Below are 16,440 nucleotides of genomic sequence, written 5' to 3'. Positions count from 1 at the left end.
GCTGGGCCGGCTTCCCGGGGCCTGCCGGAGGGCTCGTTTTCCCTCTCGCCAAGCCGCTGTCTGTCCTAGTGCTGTTCCCGGGCCCTCCGCGCCTCAGCGGGCCCTGCTCCTGCCTCGAGGGCCTCTCCTTCTGGCATCTGTGCCAAAGCAGTGCCAACCTTCGTGCGCTTTGCCTTTTTCCAAAGTGCCTTGTATTGCATTTGTCCCGCAGCGTTTGGTCTGAAATCGGGCGCGGGGTACGTGAAGTCCACGGTTCCGGGTAGGGGCAAGGAGCGCGGGTGCCGTGCAGCTCCTGCCGTCGAGACGGTAGCGAGCTGCTGGCGGACCGGCCTGCCGTTGTAATGGACGAAATTAAACGATGTCGGTTTTAGGATAAAAAACCAGTTTGCACAAGCAATGGGTTATTTTCCTGTGATTCTCCATTCACCCTGTTATTAGTAAATCACTTTAGTGCGTTGCTCCTCAAAGATGTTTTCTCTATGAGATAAGGAAACTTGCATGAGCAGGAATGTGTTTTTGCTGGTTACATTCTTCATTTGTATTTTAAATTTAAGAAAAATCTACGTTATGATCAGAGAGTTGTCTGAAAATTCTGTAGCTCTCTGTGTGTGACAACGTGAGGTGTAAGTTAAATGTCTTTACTGCCCCAGGTCCTGTCATTTTTAAGAACTCAGCGATGCAGTGGTACTTGTAATGATATTACCATAACAATTGTGGTAAAAAGCATAGTTGTTGAAGGTCATGCATTCGCCTGCTGGGTATTTTTCAGCAGAGAAAAACCTTTTAGTATGGTTTAGTTTTAGTAGCAGTCTGTATTCTGCTAGCAACAAACTATTTAATTGTTTGTTATATTAATCTTTGCATATCTTTCTGATTATTGGCTTTACTGAAATGGCTGAAAGGTTATCGTAACTCATTATGCTGAATGGTAAAGTCTTATGTTACATTATGAAAGGGAGATTCCTGCGGTTTAGATTGAATTATTCCCTTAAAACAGTGAGATCTGGCTTGTGTTCTTAACTGTAAACTGCCTTCAAAGCAATGCCAAAGATCACTTTTCTTGATAATCGTCTAATTGCAGATGTTCTTTCAGTAAAGTTTTAATGTGATAAGAAGCATTAACTTAAATTCTAAACTACGTCATGTGATAGACTTCAGTCTATGCTACTTAAACTGAGCCAGTGAGAGGTTTCTTTTCAGTAAAACAGGCAGTATTAGCTAGTTGTATTTCTTGGTCTGCTATAGAACTGTCTGTATGATAAACAATCATACATAATCACATATAATGTAATTTTTTACACCAAGCAAAATGCCTACTCCATTGTAAAGCCATCAGTAGCCTTACATATGTGATTCTTCACTTGATCTGCGTAGGTTACCATATACAAGATTGTAATGTTAGGTCTACTTATAGCCCATATTTGCGACGGATGTGTCTGTAAAATTAATTTGAGAACAGGAGAGTTTTTATATTCGTGATCTTTGGAGAATTGCTATCTGATCAGTAGATTGAATATCTTTTTGTTATGGCTTCATACTTCAGGACGTTAAAAAAAAAAAACAAAATAAAGCACAAAATTATGCTCAGCTAGTAATGCTGAGTAACTTCTTTCTTCTGCAGTGCAGTGAATGGGGAGAATAATAATTACCTCCTTTTGCCTGTAATGAAAAAGTCTATAGTATATGAGTTTCTGTTTGATTTTTTTTCTTTTTAGCTATAGCTTGAATTAAAGTGGGCTGCAGCTCCTGAAGCCTCATAATGAATCCCCTTATCTTTTAAACTGTCAACAGGACTACTTTCTTCTACTTACTAATTATTCCATAGGATGTAGTTTTCAGATGTTTACAGAAAAAATATACAACTTTAAGGTTCTGTGCCTCCCCAGATTGTCCTTGGTCTCAAATTATTGTTTGCAGCACTGTATTGCAGCATCTAAGATAATTTAACTTTTTCTGATTCAGTAATGTTTCATGTATCTTTATTATCATCTGAGGCTCTTGAGATATTAGTATAGGGCTGAAAGTACTCCCGCTATCCCGGAGTTATGTAGTCCCACCCACAAATGAGGGCTCCAGGAAGTAATGTCAGGGATTGCTTTTGGTGATGTGGCAAAAATGTTTCTGTTTAGAATCCATTTTATTTTGTTTGTTTTATATCTTGAAGTGAACTGTAAAACTCAGTTGAGCTTAACTGAAAAGAAAAGTAAAGTTCTTAAATTGGTAGCAGAAGCATGTGCTAAAAAATAATTCCCTTGGTTAATTTTTTGCCTGAGTTCAGAATCCTGGCCCATTTACTATACAATTTTGTTCATGCATAAAACTCTTCTGTGACTGCTAAGCTCTTCCTGTTCAAGAGACAGATAAAGTCATTGAATAATTCCAGCAGTGGGCAGTGTTTTGGTTTAGGTACTTACGGTAGAGGTTTTTTTGTCTGTAACCACTCGTGTACGGTGTCCTGAACTTAAACTTCTTCGCTCTCTAGTTACTCAGTATTTAAAAATCCTAAGCAGCTTTTAAAAAAAATACTTATTTTGGTTTTGTTCTTTGCCTTTAGAAACTGAGGTGACAGGAGGGTGGTGCTGCAGTTCATATCTCAATGCTTAGATGTTATAACTCAGCTCCCGCCTTATCAAGGTGAAGATGTCTAACAAGGCTCATTCCTGCATTTCTGTATGGACTTGTTTTTTCGCTCCCTAAAATGGCTTGGATCCCGTCTTGCCTTTGTAAAATACCCCGTTCTTTGCTTTCTTGACAATTTCTTGTGAAAATTAATTTCTTTTGGAATAAATGTCCTCTCTTTAAGAATACGTCATTAAAAGTAATTTGTTTCAAACAGGGCAATCCAAAAGAGTATCATATGTAAATGCTGGATCAGATAATGTATGTAAAGCTTCACTGAGCTTAGATTTTTGTTTTAAATGTTACCTATGTGTCATGTTTTGTTTCCACAGCAACCATGTCAGAAGGGGACAGTATTGGTGAGTCTGTTCATGGAAAGCCTTCTGTGGTCTATAGATTTTTCTCAAGACTTGGACAGGTTGGTTTTCTGTAGGGTTTTTCCAGCTCCATTAGAAGCAGATCTCAGTGCAGCTTCTTCAACTCATTACTTTTTGGATGGGTTGTTGAACTACTAAAGTCTGTACAAAAGATTTCCTTCAAAGCCTTTTAAAAATAGATAACAAATATTATAACACATAGCTTAGTGGACTATTTGATGTACGTATATGTGACATTGCACAGTGAATATATATGATGTCAAAAATGAGGAGTGACTTTAGACTTCATGTCAGATTCATCTTAAGGAAAGTAAACTTGCATAAAATATTGAAAATTTAAATTGCTTTACGATGCCCCAAGCATTAGGAAATTTTTTTTTTTGCCTTTGTAAAAATACAGAACTCTTCAAATGCTTGTAAGTTCGTTTATGGTTAATTAAGTTTATTTGTAATAAAGAATACAAATGTTTCGTGTTACTCTCCTTCCCAAAATACTCTTAACAAATGCTTACTATTTCTAATGCTACCCTGTAATAAACATTATTCATTGTGCATCATGTATTTCACAGATGTACACTTTGTATTTCTTCCTAGATCTACCAATCCTGGTTAGACAAATCTACTCCTTATACTGCAGTGCGATGGATTGTAACTTTGGGTCTGAGTTTTATCTACATGATTAGAGTTTATCTACTGCAGGTAAGAAAACTGGGTTTACTGCTAAAGTAGTTTTAAATATCATTACTGTTCTATTTTTTGTGTTTAGAGAGTTTTTGAAGTATGGTATTACTTTGGAATTACATATGGTATCGTTTAGCACACAGTAGAAGGTAAATTAGTCTGAAGAAAGAACACATCTTGTTGGTGTTAAACTTACTGCTTCAGAACGGAGAACGTGCAAATGCTTGAGAATATTAATCTGATGGCAACAGAAAGTGCAAATACTCCATTAGTTCTGATGAAATTACATAATAAGCCTCTGAAAACTCTGTTGCAATTAAGCTTTTACTTTTATTTAAGCTGTGTAAAAGCATGTTCAGGAGCCAGTGGTTACCTTCTGTCATGCAAACCATAAAGAAGTGCTCTTTCAGCATTTTTATCACTGCAGGCCAGCGGCAGACCATTTCTCCTCTAATCAGATGCCTCTAATTCATGCTAATCTGCAGTTCAATTAAGAACTTCATAATTGTTATTCCCAAAAACTGAAGATTACAGATTGACTGTGAAAGCTGTGCAGGTGGTAGTAATACGAAGATTTAAGAGACTGAAGCCCGGAAAGATGATTAAAAAAGTGATGGTTTTATGCTGTTTACTTCTTTTATGCTGCTTTTTATGATGTCTACATCTTGAACATAGAGACCGGATGCCTGAGAAAAGCTTTCATATTAAATCCGTCAATACCTGAGGGATTTGCACTACTCTCATGTTCTAAGGCTTGTTTTGATTAATATATTAGGTTTACAGTAGTATACCTTAGAAAACTTGTAGCTTAAAAAGGCTAATAGATTTTATTTTTTTTACCTTGCTTATTTGTATTGCAGTAAGTTTAGTCAGTGTTTAGGTAGCTTTAAATGAAAACTGTTACCTATGTTATCTGTCAGTACACAAACAAAAGAAATAGATCCATAAAGGTGATTTCATCTTTTCATAGAGTCAGAATGTTTATTTTATACAGTAAGACTTTTTAAAATATTTTTTTAGTAAGTCCAGAAAACTTTTCGTGTTAATGTGAGGATGTAGAAAAGCACGTCTCAAGGAAGCAAAAAACCAGGTTGTTTAATCTTGTTGAAGAATCAGTATCTGAAAATGGTTTTCAGGAAGACTTTAATCTTAGCTCTTCTTTCCTCCCTGCTTCAGGGTTGGTACATTGTGACATATGCCTTGGGAATCTACCATCTAAATCTCTTCATAGCTTTCTTGTCGCCAAAGGTAGACCCCTCTTTAATGGAAGATTCAGGTATGATGAATAGTTCATTTTGCGATAATTTTGAACTTAGTCAAACTTCCAGCTCTTTTTGTCTGATACAATAGTGTAAAGATGTGCAATTTTAGCATGACATTGTATTTTTAGACTTGCAAAAAATCTATACAACTTAACATCAGGAGTTGCTATAAAATTTGTATTTTTTTTTTTTCCCCCAAGACTTGAACATGTTCCATATTGTTTTAGTTTTCTATGTTTTGAAAGAAGTTTTATGTGACTTAAGTTCTCCCCATAACAGAAATGAGTGCCAGGTCACTTGAGTTATTATCTATTTTCTTTTGGGAAATCGATGTTAAGTTACATTAAAACAGCCACTGTAACTGGAATCTATGTGTAACTGAAAATTTTTCTTAAAGATAAAAATTAAAAATCTGGAGTCTGAATAGTGTGGAAAATTAGTGTGAGGGGGTTTGTGGTTTTTTTTTTTTGGTTTTTTTTCTGTTTTTTTCAGATGATGGTCCTTCCTTACCTACAAGGCAAAATGAAGAATTTCGGCCTTTCATTAGAAGGCTCCCAGAGTTTAAATTCTGGTGAGTGGATCCATCTGGCCATGCTCTGTTTTTGAAAAATATAAATATCTGCATCAAATTAGTGGTAGCTGGGGTTGAAGGGTTAATTGTTAATATTATTTTTAAGGCACTCTGCCACTAAAGGAATCCTGGTTGCTATGGCATGTACATTCTTCGAGGCTTTCAACGTTCCTGTTTTTTGGCCAATCCTTGTGATGTACTTCATTATGCTATTTTGTATCACTATGAAGAGGCAAATCAAGGTAACTTGCCAAGAATAGATAGTAGCATTTGCGATGTCAGAATTTACAGTATTGTTCCAAACTGTCCATCCAGTTGAGCACTTCAGAGGTATTAAATGTATTGCACACACTTCTTTACTAGAGGAACTTGAACAACTAACATTTGAACAGTAGTTGCAACTTTGAGCAAATATTGACAATGTGAAACAAAAATACTTTGTAAAAGAAGTCTTCATATGCTACATTACAAAATTTTATGCTTGCTTTCAAAAGGCTTTGATCTTAGAATTCAATATCTGTTTTTTATACAGGATGAGTCTTATAATTTCTTATCCACTTCCTTTCTTCAGTTAACTATTGCTATTTTTAATGAAGAGGTCTTGTAGGATCTCTGATGGGTGAAAAGGGAAGTTCTGACAAGTTGATGCAAGAAAGTAGATGGAGAGAAGGGGAATAAGAACATAGGCAAGTCATTCAGACCATTTTTTAACAAATTACTTTTAGTTTGTTGGCATTTTAAAAGGAAAACCAATTTTTTTCCCAGACATGCAGGATTTTAGATAGGTACTGTTATTCAAAGTTGTAAATGGAAGATTAAAGGGTAGTAAAGAATTAATACTTCTATGCTCTCTCCAGTTTCCTGTGATCCCCCAATCGGTAATCTTCACTGTGCTGTATAAGTTGTTGGGTATACCCAAATTTGAGATGTGTAAGATTGGGCTCATACCCCTATTTCGATGTAAACTGGTGTATGATTAGCTATTTCATTACTTTTACAATACTGAAGAACTGTCTTCCTAGAGGACTTTGTCGTTTACAATGTGTATTATAAAACATTTTTGTAAATATTAGGTAAGTTTCTTGCCTCAAAAATTGATCTTTTCTCTTTACAGCACATGATAAAGTACAGATATATACCCTTCACACATGGCAAGAGGAAATACAAAGGGAAAGAAGATGTGGGAAAGACCTTTGCTAGCTAGAAGATGCAATCAACCTGTTGATCAATTCTACTTCTAACTAAAGGAACGATTTTGAGCCATTGTAACAATGCCTTTTTTCTTCATAAAAAATGATTAACAGAGTGGTGACAAAGCAGTTGAATTTTCATTTTAAGAGGATCTTGCTATTTTTATCTGAAATACAGTTTCTTGAAGGAACTGGCATTCTAACCAAATTGCATTGAGTTTATTATCTTTTGTAAGAAGTTGGAGAAACTTTGGATAATCCCATGGATTTGGGATAATGTATTTCTTTCAAGGTCCACTGCACTGGAGAGATTAATGGCTTAGAGTTGGATATTTTTACATAGTTCTCCTGCTCTATATCACCCTGAAGTGCTGTGCACATATGTGGAGGAAAAATGTAAGATGGCACACATGATGCTGTTTTCTGCCTCGTGGCCGTGTGCTATTTTCATAGAAAAACACAGTAGACCTAAATAGATGCAGAACTTAAGCCAGTTTCCTAAATGCATGGTATTACTGAGTTATAACCAAACAAATATAGATAGGAATAAGAAATCTACTAAATTATGGGTTTTACAGTAGGGAAAAAATACTCATATAGCTTCTAAAGTAACTCATTTGTGTTGGGTTTTAATGCCAGTTTCACCATTACATCTAGCAGATGCTAAAATCGGGCTCTTTCATGATGACTCAAAACTTTGTTCAAACTCTATCACAATTTCCTTTGAGGACCTGGAATTATAAATATATATATTTTAATTGTTATTAATTGGAGTTTCTTGCATACTTAAGGGTTTTTTGATTAATTTAAGAGGACTTCATGCAGCCCCTTCAGAATATACCCAAACTGGCCAAAGCAGACAAATAGTGTGGCTTTTAACACAGCTTTTCATTTTCTATGGGGAAAAAAAAAGGAGATAAATGACCTGCATGTAAACTTTTTCATGTGATACAACTGCAGTTTTATTAAGTGACTTTTTAATTCCAAAATTTATTAAAAGACAGTGTCCCCCTTTACTTGTTCTCTATCTTTATATACATATATTGATCTAATAGTATTTACGGCTCCTTTTCAATAGTGGTTACCCTCAATTTATCTTCATGCAATGCCTTTTTCAACTCTTCAGGGAGCATTCACTTGCAGAAAGTAGGAAAAGATTAGCTCTTTGAAGATTCTGAATGGACAATAGTGGCAACTTCAACAGACACCTAATTGGAAAATGTATATATTTCATCTGATTTTGTCAAATGAAGTCATTATGGAGCTCTGGAATCCAGCCTTCAGTAATCCTGGGAAAATGACAGGTAGTTTTAGTTCACATTGACCTGTTGTGTTTTGTTTGTTTGTGTGTGTTTGTTTTATTAGCAGCGTGGAAACTAGTAATGTCAAAATTTAAAATTATGGAAACAGTATCCAAAAAGGGCCTTATAAAAGTACCAGTTATGGATGCTTGCAGTTAGTTGCCTAAAAGTCTGAAAGCCCTGACTTGAAGAAGCTGTCTTCAGGTTTGCTGGAGTTTCTGAATAATATGGGGAAATCAGGGAGGAAAATATGTTTATTATGTTTATTAATGTTAAAATTAGCAACTGGGATGACTCCTACTACAACAGAGTGTTAACGACATCCATTGCAAATTAGCCATTTTTACCTCCACTTAATTTCAAACTTTAGTGGCAGCTTTAGATTAATGCCTTCTCATTCTTAGGTAGGCATAGATGTTCTGCATTCAGTGCGATTAACGGTTTTCAAATATGGGTTGTAGATGATGTTGGGGCAACGGTATAGTTCCCTAGCTGACTCAGCATGCAACGGCCAGACAAGTTTGATGGCATTTTGTTAAGCGTTGCTCTATTTTTATCACTTACAAGTGCTAAAAATAAATTACCCTTCCAGAATGCATGAAAAACTTGGCTTGACAACTTCACAGGTACTTCCCAGTCATTGATTGCTTCCTATTTGTTTTTATGTGCAACTACATGTTTTTCCTTACTATTTTCTTAATAAGGAGATCAAGCAGTGATTTCCTTAGGTAGTCGTGTTTTGATTCACGATACGGACCATCTTTCTTCCGCAGTTGCCTTAACAGTTTTAAATAGGTGAGGGATGCCTGAAAGTTTTCTGGTGTAAGAAAGGGATGGTTTTGCAGCTCTGGAAATCACTTTTGTACAGTACTGATGAAGTGTTCGCAGTTAAGAGCAACTATTTTTAATTCCATTTATAGATATAATGAGAAGTTAAACTAATTTTATTGGAGTTTTTATGATAACACTTGGAGATTTAATTGTTAGTTAGCTAACCAGGATCTCCGCAGTACAAATAACCATCTTAAAAGAAGTGCTCTTACTGTAGCATGCCTCCCCCTGCCAATCCCAAGTCCATATTCAGTGCCATTTGTGAAAGATTTATTGAAACTGTAACTCATGATCCACAGAGTGGATCATCTGGCTTTTTTTCCCCATCTGTATTTAAAGAATACAAATAAATTCATCTTGTACATTTTCTATCATGCAAGAATGGCAAGATCTGTTAACAACTAACAATCTTTTTCCCTGCTGCTCCGAATACTTGTATAATGGAACTAATAATAACTTGAGGGAATAAACCTTGACGAGGTGATGCTGCTGAATCCCTCCTCCTTTATACTCTAAAATATTGGCTTAGCTGAAATAGCCCCAATTGCCCTAAAGAGGGGAGAGGGTCTTGCGGCTGAAGTCAGCTTCTTCGCTATCTGTGTTAGACTGTAGAAAACACCACGCAGACAAAACTTTAGCTGTGTTAGAAAACTAACATTTTATAGTTGAGCTTAGTTTCTATTAGTATACGTACTGAGCTTTTTTGAAACAACACTTGTTACATTACTATAGTCTGTCTAGAATACTTGATGAAAAGTCTTGATATCTAATAGTGATAGAAAAGCTTTGAGTTTGGAAGCTGGATGTTAATTGATCAGGGTGCAGAGTAGCCTGCATTACTGTGGGTTCGCATTTGTTGCTTCTGTTGACCTAAGGGAAATTCACAGTTTGCCAAATCAAGGAAACCTGCTTTATTGCTAACCTTGTTATGAAAATGGAGTGGTACATGACATACATTTATCATCAGAACTTGAACTGCAGTTAAAGTAAGGATTTGTGTACAGCTTTTGTCCTTTTCCCCTGAAGTCTACAGCACGGACTCATTATGTTATAGGAGAAAGGGAGTCTTAGAAATTGTAGAATTTTACTAATACCTTAAGCATGCTATGAAAGGTTGGAAGACTCATTATCCACACTTACATTTAGAGAATGAGAATCTGATTTAACTTTTTCATTGCCCAACATGAAGAAAACTATTACATTTGTGTTAAGCACTTTTTAGAGAGACATATTTTTAATATGGTCAAGAACCATGTTAGAAGAAACAGAAGGGTAGAGGCAGAAATAGATTTGTTCTGTAAAACAGGAATGAAGTGTTTTGCACAGGCAGTTACCGGTTTTATAATAAAGTCTTTCTTGGACTAACTCAAGCTGTATGACAACTTTATAAAGGGTATGAGAGCTGAGGCCCTTGTTGTGAAACAGAAGAGATTTTTCCTTTACAGTTGATAGTGACGTAGGTAGATCAGTTTCTGAGGATGAAACTTCTCTCTGCACAGTGGACATTCTGTCTAGAAAAAGAAGAGAAATTAGATAGATGTACTGAATTGCTGTATTTAAAAGTTTAAAAAAAAATCCAAATGCAATTGTTTAGCTACTTCTAGGAAATAATCAGCATCCGTAATTAAACATTTTTTTCAGTCCAGTTTGTGATGCAAGCTTAACCATGTAAAGCATTCTAAGCTAGCCTAATTTAAAGAGCAACTTGAACTGACATGGGTGCATAAAATATGACCTTAAAACCATGGTCACTGTACACAGCATACACCACCTTCACCTGGAAGTAACTTCTTCGTCTTAGGTGCAAGTGACCTCTCAGAGGTCACTTCCTTTGCACCTTCAAGGAAGAAAGCCTGTCTAGCAAAATCGCTCAAATGGTCGCTGATGTTTTATTCAAATATTCTATTACCCTTGAATATTGCTAAGTAATGCTGCCATATACTAATTTCAGAGGTAATTTGTGGTTTATTTTCCTTCTTCATACTAAAAATAATTTCCTTTATTGTTACGTGCAGCTGAACTAGAATAGCAGACTGCTAGTCTCTTTATTGCCATCTTTACCCAAAATACCTAGTATTGCATTATGCATGCTTTTACTCAAGTGTATTACAGGCCAGTTTCATTGCAGAGTTCATTTGTCTTAGGGTTGCGGGCAGTTTTTCTCAGTTGCTTTGTCCTGAGTTTATCGTAAGCAGTTTCCCAACAAGGGCCATGCTTTTACCTGCTACTTAACAAGCATTTCCTGAAGCAGTAAGCCAAAACAAACTGGATGGATTCTTAACGGTTCTTTTGGTGTTTGATTTTTTTTTTTTAATTTTTTTTTTAATCTAGATGGCAATACTACTTCTTCAGTTAATTTTGCTAACAGGTGGAATCAAAAAAATACAGTTAGAGCCAGTATGAGGAAACTTTTGTTCATGTACACTAGAAGTAGTGTTTAAAGATACTGACTGTGTGTTATAAGATACTCTTAGTTCTCTAAATCAGAGCTCTTAAATTTTTGTATCTTCACTTGGTGAATCCAGTAAGAGAGTCAAAGGACTTATTAGGTCAGCACATTCCAAAAGACTAAAAGTTACTAAAATGGTAACAATTGTTGTCAGTGTTAAGAAAAAATAAGCTTAAGTCTCTGTATCTGAAACAAAAAATCTTATACCATGGATGTTGAACTGCTCTCCGAGTAGTAAATTAGTCACCGAGCATTTAGGGCAAAGAATAAGGTAAAGATGCAATTATGGTGAATGGATGTTTTCAGATCTGAAATATCACTGTGTAATACAATTTTAATACTAAATGTCTACCTACAGATACATGCACCTGGGATAGCTTTAGAGTGGACAACAGTGCAAAAAAATGGCCCAAAATAAATGTCCTCTAACAGATATAGCTCTATTGTCAGCTAGTACTCACATCGCAAACTAACAACTGAAATTGTCTACACTTAGCCTTCTAAGTGTACTTCTGTTGGATTCAAATTTCTAATCCTTCCACATTAGTTGAAGATACTTCGAGCAGGGAGTCAGCAGGGCAATTTGTAATGCTAACTCATTTGAAGTTCTTCCTTAATTTTCCAGTCAGAGGTGTTACGGGAAGTGAGGACTAATCTTCATTCTAGATTACAAATACAACTTTTTTTAATTGATGCCCAACCACATAAGGGACCAAATAAACTTGAATAAGGCCATACTGCAAAAGGATCATTTACCTAACTTATTCTAATCAAACTTTGAAAATGTGTGTGAAAACTTTAGTTCGTGATGCTTCAGCTTCCTACTGGAAACTATAAAAGCCCAAATAAAGTTTTGGGAGGTAGATACAAATCCATTTTGCATCTCCTTGCTAATTATCAGCTTTGAGTGATTTATCCCCCCCCACTTGATTTTAAAGTGGACTAAGTTTTTTGCTTTTTAATTTCAGATTCATAAGGCGGCAGTACTTGGGAGTTAATATTGTTGCATTAAGGATATTCAACAATCTTCCTTATGTTTTTCATCAAATATATTCTGAACACTGTGATAGGAAATCTGTGTACGGGAACTGTTCCTCTAATAACTCAGTTCTGATAGCTAGCTGGTTAAGAAAATGGTCTCGAACACTTTCTGTTACAGTCTAGCAGGATAGTTTCAGTTTAAGGGGCACTCTTTAGGTACCTGCTTCAGTTACACTCATTCCCAGCCTAGCGAGTTGGTTTTCTGAAGGGAGCCCCCACTAGCTTTCAGTTCTGTGTCACAGTAGTGAACTTGCACATCCAGCTGAAACTTGGTAACGTTTGCTGCCTCCCTTACGTTTCTCTTTCAGAAACAAACAGCTGATAAGCTGAAAAATGCGAACTGGAGGGGCGGGTAGTATGGTTTGTGTTAGGCAAACTGTATTTTTTTTTTTTTTAAAAGGATTAAATTAATCTAACTACCCCATGAAAAAAGCATCTATTTTCACAACCTTGGAAAACACATCAAGTAATTCAGTAGATTACCACTCCTTCCCTGCAGCTAGATCGAAGTTTCTACCACAGCTTCCAACAGCATTCAGGCAAGACTGATGAACATTGGCTAGGTCTTTACAAGCAAATCTGAAGTGACTCTTGATGTTCCCTGATTTGTGTCAGGGTGGTGTTAGGAAGGCACTAGCTCATTGCATGTTGCATTCTAGTTTGTGTCTTCAAATGGTGTATCTATCGTAGAACTTAACAGCTTGCATAGGTATAACCTTGGTGCATTTAAATATAGGCCTTTGACTTGCTATACTGATTTTAGTGTCAAGATCAATTTTGGATCCTAAGGAAATTCTCTGAGAAGTTGTATTTGCTTGATTCTGTTCCACCACAGCCATACTAGTATCGGCGTAGGAAAATTTAAGTAGATCACACCACTCATTTCTAAAACAGCTGCAGTAATACATCAGAGTTATAGCACGGACATAGCCTCTGTGGCAAAGATTTTATTTGTGAGTAACACTTGATGCCTTTTTTCTGGCAAGCAGTTTTCACTCTTTAGAGAAAATAAATGGACAACGTCTTATTCCACGATGTCTATAAAATCCTTAATGGATGAAAATTCTGTTGTATTTCATTAATCCAGAGCAAAATCCAAGTTTAAAATAACATGCATAAGAGCTAGCTCAGTTTGGTTGTAATTTATTTATTCCTTTTTACTGGAAATCAGGTGAAGAAGGCTTCAGAACATTATAACTTTTGGGGTTTTTTTGAAGTCAGAATTATACCCTAGGTCTGTAGATAAAGGGATTATCTTCATGTCTGACTTTCACAGTAGTCCAATTGCATTTCAATGGTTGGGACAGAAAACTGCTCGCCTTATTTACCTCGTCTATGTAATGCATAGTCATTCTATCCTAATAACACATATATAGGTCCTGGTAAACTCTCATGTGGAGATTTTGGGTACCTTAGTGAGAGAAAGGGTATTATTTCAACACCCAGGCTGACAGGTATTTTAAGTAGAAATTTCATCACGTTTACCCCTTCCAGCCTCCATTTGTCCTGCTGTACTTACCCTGGTGTTACACCACTCCGTGATGCATTCCCAGCAGAACAGGTGGCCACAAGGTGTGGCTGTTGTATGTCTCCGTTCTTCCAAACACAAAGTGCAGTGGGAGTGGCGCCCAGTAGTTTTTTCCTTGGTCGTATTTCTAGTTAACATAGTTACATATTACTTAATTTTATTTAGCCTGCTTGTAAGAAATATTTGGTAACACGATCCTAAAGTAAACCCCATCTTCAAGTATTAACCCATTTTGTGAAGATCTCAAAAACATGAAAGGAAAGCATGAGATCTAAGAGATGCTTAAAACAGTGAGGAATGCATCAAGTGTTACATTACATCAGGTTCTAACTTAAGTCAAAGTGTCACTTCAGTGTTCTCCCTGTTCATGAAAGCTATTACATTTCCCACCATTGCTTCCACCTCTTTACTAGTAAGTAAAAATCATCATACCTCTGATGAGCTAGGTTGCGGTGTAGTTTCCATTCCTGCCTTGCTCTCTGCTTCTGTTTGAAGCTGTACATCTGAACGCCAATTGTTAGAAGAAGATGGAAGAGTGAAATTATTCCAAGAAACTTGTAACTTGATCGAATACTCTGATCTTCTCCTTGCAGTCCTCCAAAATGCAGCTACATAATTCACAGAAATAGAGATGTTTTGTTACTGCGGTTTTATGAAACTATGCCCCCCCGCCCCCATATCAATAAACTCTTGATTTGGGATTGTCATTTCTGTCCAAAAAATTGCCACGTTTCTAGGACTTATCAACCTGCTGTCTCAGGAGGTCTAATGTGTCCTGGATACATCTCATTCAGTCAGGCTATGCTTAACTGTTGTTTGTGCAAGGATCAGTTGCCTTGAGTTGTCTGTCTGTCCATCAAAACTGCTGCTTTAATCGGTTTGGTTTTATTATGTAGCTCTGAACAAATAGTCAAACACGTCTTTTCCACATTGACGTTGGGAATCGTTGAGGAGTCTTCTGTCTATACACATTTCTGGGCCAGTGGCTGATGTTTTTCGGAAAGATACTTATTGAAAAGACCATGCGAAATTAAGCTCTTCATATAGAAAAATGCTATCTAAACATGTACTGATTTTTGTTCAAAACTGTAAGTATTTCCAATGGATTCATTAAGCCACTTCTCACTTTTTGTGTATTTCTAGGAGACAGACTGGACTAGATAGTGTTCTGAAGTTACAGCTTCTGACAGTGCATTCACATTCATCAGCCGTAACCTTTCGACTGCAGGGACTCATAACCCCTCTACACAGTATGAAAGATTTCCCCCTCACCCAGTCTGCGCTGCCCATATTATAATCAGCTACAGCCAAATTCTATATCCCTTTTACACACATGGCATCCCAAAAGAGCCCAAAATACTGCAGTGGACACCATCTTCAAACAAGAAACACATCCACTTACATACGTGATTCCTGTGATTCTTTTAGACAGGTGATAAAAAGCGCCGCTTATGTAGAATACTGCCAGATGTAGTCGATGAAGCAAAGGTATGCATTGTTTAAGAACATACACAATTTGTAAGACTCTCTTCTTCTGCTGTTCTGTAAGCTCCCCAACTTCTTTCTGTATCCAGTTTCGTATTAAGGTCCGACTGGATAGGCCAAGTGCTGGGCTGCTCTGCGAGGTTCTGGACTCATCAGGTTCTATCTGCAACTCATGTTCCAGATGCAGCAATCCCTTTTCTAAGCAGTAGGGTACTACAGTATGAAGAGAAACGAAGATGGCCCGTCGAAGAAAAGAAGGTACCCTTTTCTTGGTTGAGTCAACTTGAACAATGTTAACATACTCTTCACCCAGAGTCTGATAACCTAAATAATGCGTGTAACAGAAAACATTCAGGGTAAGAAGGCAATTGCAGTAACATTCTCTGTGTGGTTGAGCAGTGGTGACAGGCGGCTCAGGTCAGAACACATCAGGTTTCAGAAATAGTTGCATTTTTTGTTGTTGAATGAGGTGAGCGTTATGTTTACATCAGCATCTGCAGCATCAGCATCTGCAGCATCAGTATCTGCAATGGGTTTAGGCTTAAAGCAGAGATACTTTTTCATAGTGCCACGCGTCCCTTTTTAATAAAGAACTTTTGGTTTTAAAAGAACATTTATCTGGGTTGATAAACTGCTGCATTTGAACTCAAACTTCTGGCAATTTAGTGGTTTCATATTTAGTAAAAGGCATTTATAGAAAACCAAACCAAACAAACCAACCCCCCCCTGTTACAATCACTGTCAAGCAGTCTCCTTCCAGTTGGCGGTCGCCAATAGCAGCCGCCCAGGACAGACTGCTCGTTTTTCACACTGTTAGGAGAAATGCTAAATACGAGGTTACCAGGCACGTTACCTGACAAAGTGGTGAGGACGAAGTAGGCTACATCAGAAAGCAGTTCGATCTCTCTCCTCCATTCCAGCCACTTCTTGGCACCTAAGGGATCGGGATCGTTGCAGTTACTTGACGTGAAATGCATGCGGATCTAAGCCCTTCTCCCGGAATTTCTCCCAGGCGCTCCAACACTGGATTAACGCCCCCGCGACGGATCGGCCCGCCTCCATCACCCGATCCGAGAGCTGCGAGGTAGCACGGAGCCGGGGCGGG

General features: G+C 37.1%; 3 protein-coding genes across 7 annotated transcripts in view; 1 reads left to right on the top strand and 2 right to left on the bottom strand.

Moving 5' to 3' along the window:
* Nucleotides 1-743, bottom strand: part of MORN1 (MORN repeat containing 1) — a 56,968-nt gene extending 56,225 nt beyond the window's left edge. The window contains exons 1-2 of the mRNA XM_019470715.1: nucleotides 704-743; nucleotides 159-330 (exon numbers count right to left, since the gene is read on the bottom strand). Of these exons, the coding sequence (XP_019326260.1) occupies nucleotides 159-330; nucleotides 704-743 (212 nt within the window). The remainder of the gene's footprint in view (nucleotides 1-158; nucleotides 331-703) is intronic.
* Nucleotides 47-7,716, top strand: RER1 (retention in endoplasmic reticulum sorting receptor 1). Of its 5 annotated transcripts, XM_009274137.2 has the most exons (8): nucleotides 47-236; nucleotides 2,555-2,634; nucleotides 2,952-3,037; nucleotides 3,591-3,695; nucleotides 4,854-4,953; nucleotides 5,432-5,510; nucleotides 5,617-5,752; nucleotides 6,625-7,716. In XM_009274137.2, the coding sequence occupies exons 3-8, from the start codon at nucleotides 2,957-2,959 to the stop codon at nucleotides 6,712-6,714; spliced, it is 591 nt and encodes a 196-aa protein (XP_009272412.1). In that variant the 5' UTR covers nucleotides 47-236; nucleotides 2,555-2,634; nucleotides 2,952-2,956; the 3' UTR covers nucleotides 6,715-7,716. The 5 variants fall into 5 exon arrangements, with proteins under 5 accessions (XP_009272412.1, XP_009272413.1, XP_019326275.1 ...); XM_009274138.2 differs by lacking the exon at nucleotides 2,555-2,634 and having other exon boundaries at nucleotides 6,625-7,714; XM_019470730.1 differs by lacking the exon at nucleotides 47-236 and having other exon boundaries at nucleotides 2,536-2,634.
* Nucleotides 7,648-16,312, bottom strand: PEX10 (peroxisomal biogenesis factor 10). The gene is made up of 5 exons (XM_009274229.1): nucleotides 16,189-16,312; nucleotides 15,253-15,659; nucleotides 14,283-14,458; nucleotides 13,842-13,977; nucleotides 7,648-10,343 (listed from the first exon to the last, which is right to left on the bottom strand). The coding sequence occupies exons 1-5, from the start codon at nucleotides 16,310-16,312 to the stop codon at nucleotides 10,272-10,274; spliced, it is 915 nt and encodes a 304-aa protein (XP_009272504.1). The 3' UTR covers nucleotides 7,648-10,271.
* Nucleotides 16,313-16,440: the final 128 nt, after the last annotated feature.

The sequence above is a fragment of the Aptenodytes forsteri genome, unplaced genomic scaffold (assembly GCF_000699145.1).
Source record: "Aptenodytes forsteri isolate BGI_AS27 unplaced genomic scaffold, ASM69914v1 Scaffold16, whole genome shotgun sequence".
Taxonomy (NCBI): Eukaryota; Metazoa; Chordata; class Aves; order Sphenisciformes; family Spheniscidae; genus Aptenodytes; species Aptenodytes forsteri.
This window is presented reverse-complemented; position numbering and strand designations above follow the sequence as displayed.